General features: G+C 59.0%; 1 protein-coding gene across 1 annotated transcript; it reads left to right on the top strand.

Annotated features, from left to right (window-relative positions):
• Positions 1 to 507: 507 nt before the first annotated feature.
• On the top strand, positions 508 to 2,232 carry LOC116982150 (zinc finger protein 420-like; the record flags this gene model as incomplete). The annotated part of the gene is made up of 2 exons (XM_033035466.1): positions 508 to 2,124; positions 2,206 to 2,232. Coding segments are annotated over exons 1-2 (1,518 nt in total), but the record flags the coding sequence as incomplete, so codon positions are not given.
• Between the last annotated feature and the right edge of the window lie 958 nt (positions 2,233 to 3,190).

The raw sequence follows: 3,190 nt of genomic DNA, 5'->3' as shown, positions 1-3,190 counted from the left end.
GAATTTAGAAGATTGAGGGGTGATCTTATAGAAACTTACAAAATTCTTAAGGGTTTGGACAGGCTAGATGCAGGAAGGTTGTTCCCGATGTTGGGGATGTCCAGAACAAGGGGTCACAGTTTAAGGATAAGGGGGAAGTCTTTTAGGACCGCGATGAGAAAGTTTTTTTTCACACAGAGACTGGTGAATCTGTTGAATTCACTGCCACAGAAAGTAGTTGAGGCCAGGTCACTGGCTATATTTAAGAGGGAATTGGATGTGGCCTTTGTGGCTAATGGGATCAGGGGGTATGGAGAGAAGGGAGGTACAGGATATGGAGTTGGATGATCAGCCATGATCATATTGAATGGCGTTGCAGGCTCGAAGGGCCAAATGGCCTACTCCTGCACCCATTTTCTATGTTTCTTTATAACGGTTTCCTCCGCCATAAACGCACTCAATATGTGCTAGTAATGTCCTGTTTGCCAGATTGTTGACCCTGTGTTCCCCTCCTGCAGGGTTTAGGAGCCGTTGCTGTGGACGGAGAGTCGGGGACGTGAGCGGCCATTGAGGGCGGCCAGGGTGCCGGTGGGCTCCCCCATCTGCTCGGTGTGCGGGCTGAGCTTCGATGGAGGACCAACAAGTTAAATTGACATGTGTGGCAAGGTGTGGCGGTGCCTGAGCGATCTGGAGGCCCACCGGCTGCTGCACACGGGAGAACGTCCCTTCAACTGCAGCAAGAGCTTCACTCACTGCAAGTACTTGCAGGGGCACAACAGCATGCACTCCAGCGAGAGGCCCTTCACCTGCACCAACTGCAGCATGAGCTTCAAGACGGCGAATCACCTGAAGATACACCGGCAGGTGCACACGGGCGAGAAGCCCTATGGCTGCTCCACCTGCGACATGAGCTTTGTCCACTTGTCGGGGCTAAGGCAGCACCTGCTGGTGCACAGCAGCGAGCGGCCCTTCACCTGCTCCGACTGCGGCAAAGGCTTCAAGTCGTCCAATTACCTGAAGAGGCACAGGCGCCTGCACGCCAGCGAGCGCCCCTACACCTGCAGCGACTGCGGCAAAGGCTTCACCCAGTCTAAAGACCTGCTGTCCCACCGGCGCCTCCACACTGGGGAGCACCCCTACCGCTGCACCGAGTGCGGCAAGAGCTTCATCCAGTCCAGTCACCTGCTGGAGCACCAGCGCACCCACACTGGGGAGCGGCCCTACACCTGCGCCCAGTGCGGCAAGGGCTTCATCCAGTCCTCTCACCTGCTGGAGCACCAGCGCACCCACACTGGGGAGCGCCCCTACACCTGCACCCAGTGCGGCAAGACCTTCAACCACTCCAGTCACCTGCTGGAGCACCAACACACCCACACCGGCGAGCGCCCCTACACCTGCGCCCAGTGCGGCAAGAGCTTCACCCACTCAAACACCCTGCTGTCCCACAAGCGCACCCACACTGGGGAGCGGCCCTACACCTGCACCCAGTGCGACAAGCGCTTCACCCGGTTCAGTCGCCTGCTGGAGCACCAGCGCACGCACACCGCGGAGCGGCCCTACACCTGCGACCAATGCGGCAAGTACTTCATCTGCTCCAGCAGCTTGCTGGTGCACCAGCGCACCCACACCGGGGAGCGCCCCTACGCCTGTGCCCAGTGCGGCAAGAGCTTCACCCACTCAAGCACCCTGCTGTCCCACCGGCGCACCCACACCGGGGAACGCCCCTACGCCTGTGCCCAGTGCGGCAAGAGCTTCACCCAGTCCAGTCACCTGCTGAAGCACCAGCGCACCCACACTGGGGAGCGGCCCTACACGTGCACCCAATGTGGCAAGGGCTTCATCTGCTCCAACAGCCTGCTGGTGCACCAGCGCACCCACACCGGGGAGCGCCCCTACATCTGCACCCAGTGCGGCAAGGGCTTCAACCGTTCTAGTCACCTGCTGGAGCACCAGCGCACCCACACCGGGGAGCGGCCCTACACCTGCACCCAGTGCGGCAAGCACTTCACCCGGTCCAGCAACCTGCTGGTGCACCAGCGCACCCACACTGGCGAGCGCCCCTACACCTGCGTCCAGTGCGGCAAGGGCTTCACCAGCTCCTCCAAGCTACTGACCCACCAGCGGGTGCACTCCGGCGACCGTCCCGTTCCCAGCCCGGTGTGTGGAGAGCGTTTTGCCATGGCCTCCCATGCCCTGTCTCACCAGCGCGTGCACACCAGTGGCCAGCCCTACGACTGCCCGTACTGTGGTGAGTCGTTTGACAGCTTGCGGGGGTTGCGGCAACACCGGCGGACCCACGCAGGCGAGCAGCTGATCCCACTGTGACAAGAGAGCACGGGGGCTGTTGGAGAACCAGCGGATACACACTGGAGAGAGACTCTTTGTGTGCGTTGAGTGTGGCAAGGGTTTCACCCACATGTCCAGCCTGTGGCAGCACCGGCGTTCCACACCGGCCAGTGCCCCTTCACCTGCCTGCTCTGTGGCAAGGCCTTTGCCCGCTCCTCCAGCCTGCTGGCACAATGCCACATGGATAGATAGGCACTGTTTAAGTAGACACAAAATGTTGACAGGAATGGGTAACGTTTCTGGGTTGAGACCCATCTTCAGTGTCGACCTGAAACGTCACCCATTCCTTGTCTCCAGAGATGCTGCCTGTCCCGTCGTCTCCGTGCATTCCATTCTCTAGGCCCCCATCCTCTCATCCTCATCATGGATGTCCAGTCACTCTACACCTCCATCCCCCACCAGGATGGTCTCAGGCCTCCGGTTCTTCCTCGACCGGAGAAGCAACCTATACCCGTCCACTGAAACTCTCCTCCGCTTAGCGGAGCTGGTCCTTACCCTCAATAACCTTGTTTAACTCCTCCTATTTCCTTCAAATACAAGGCGTAGCTATGGGCACGCGCATGGGCCCCAGCTACGCCTGCCTCTTTGATACGTCGAATAATCCTTGTTCGAGGCATACCAGGGCCCCATCCCCGACCTCTACCTCCGCTACATCGACGATTGCTTTGGTGCCACCTCCTGCACCCACACACAACAGACTGACTACATCCACTTCACCACTAACCTCCATCCGGCACTCAAATACACCTGGACCATTTCCGACCCTTCCCTACCATTCCTTGACCGCACTATCTCCATCGCAGATGATAGACTTCTGACCAACATCCACTATAAACCCACTGACTCCCATGGCTATCTAGACTAC

The sequence above is a fragment of the Amblyraja radiata genome, chromosome 16, assembly GCF_010909765.2.
Source record: "Amblyraja radiata isolate CabotCenter1 chromosome 16, sAmbRad1.1.pri, whole genome shotgun sequence".
NCBI classification, from domain to species: Eukaryota; Metazoa; Chordata; class Chondrichthyes; order Rajiformes; family Rajidae; genus Amblyraja; species Amblyraja radiata.
This window is presented reverse-complemented; position numbering and strand designations above follow the sequence as displayed.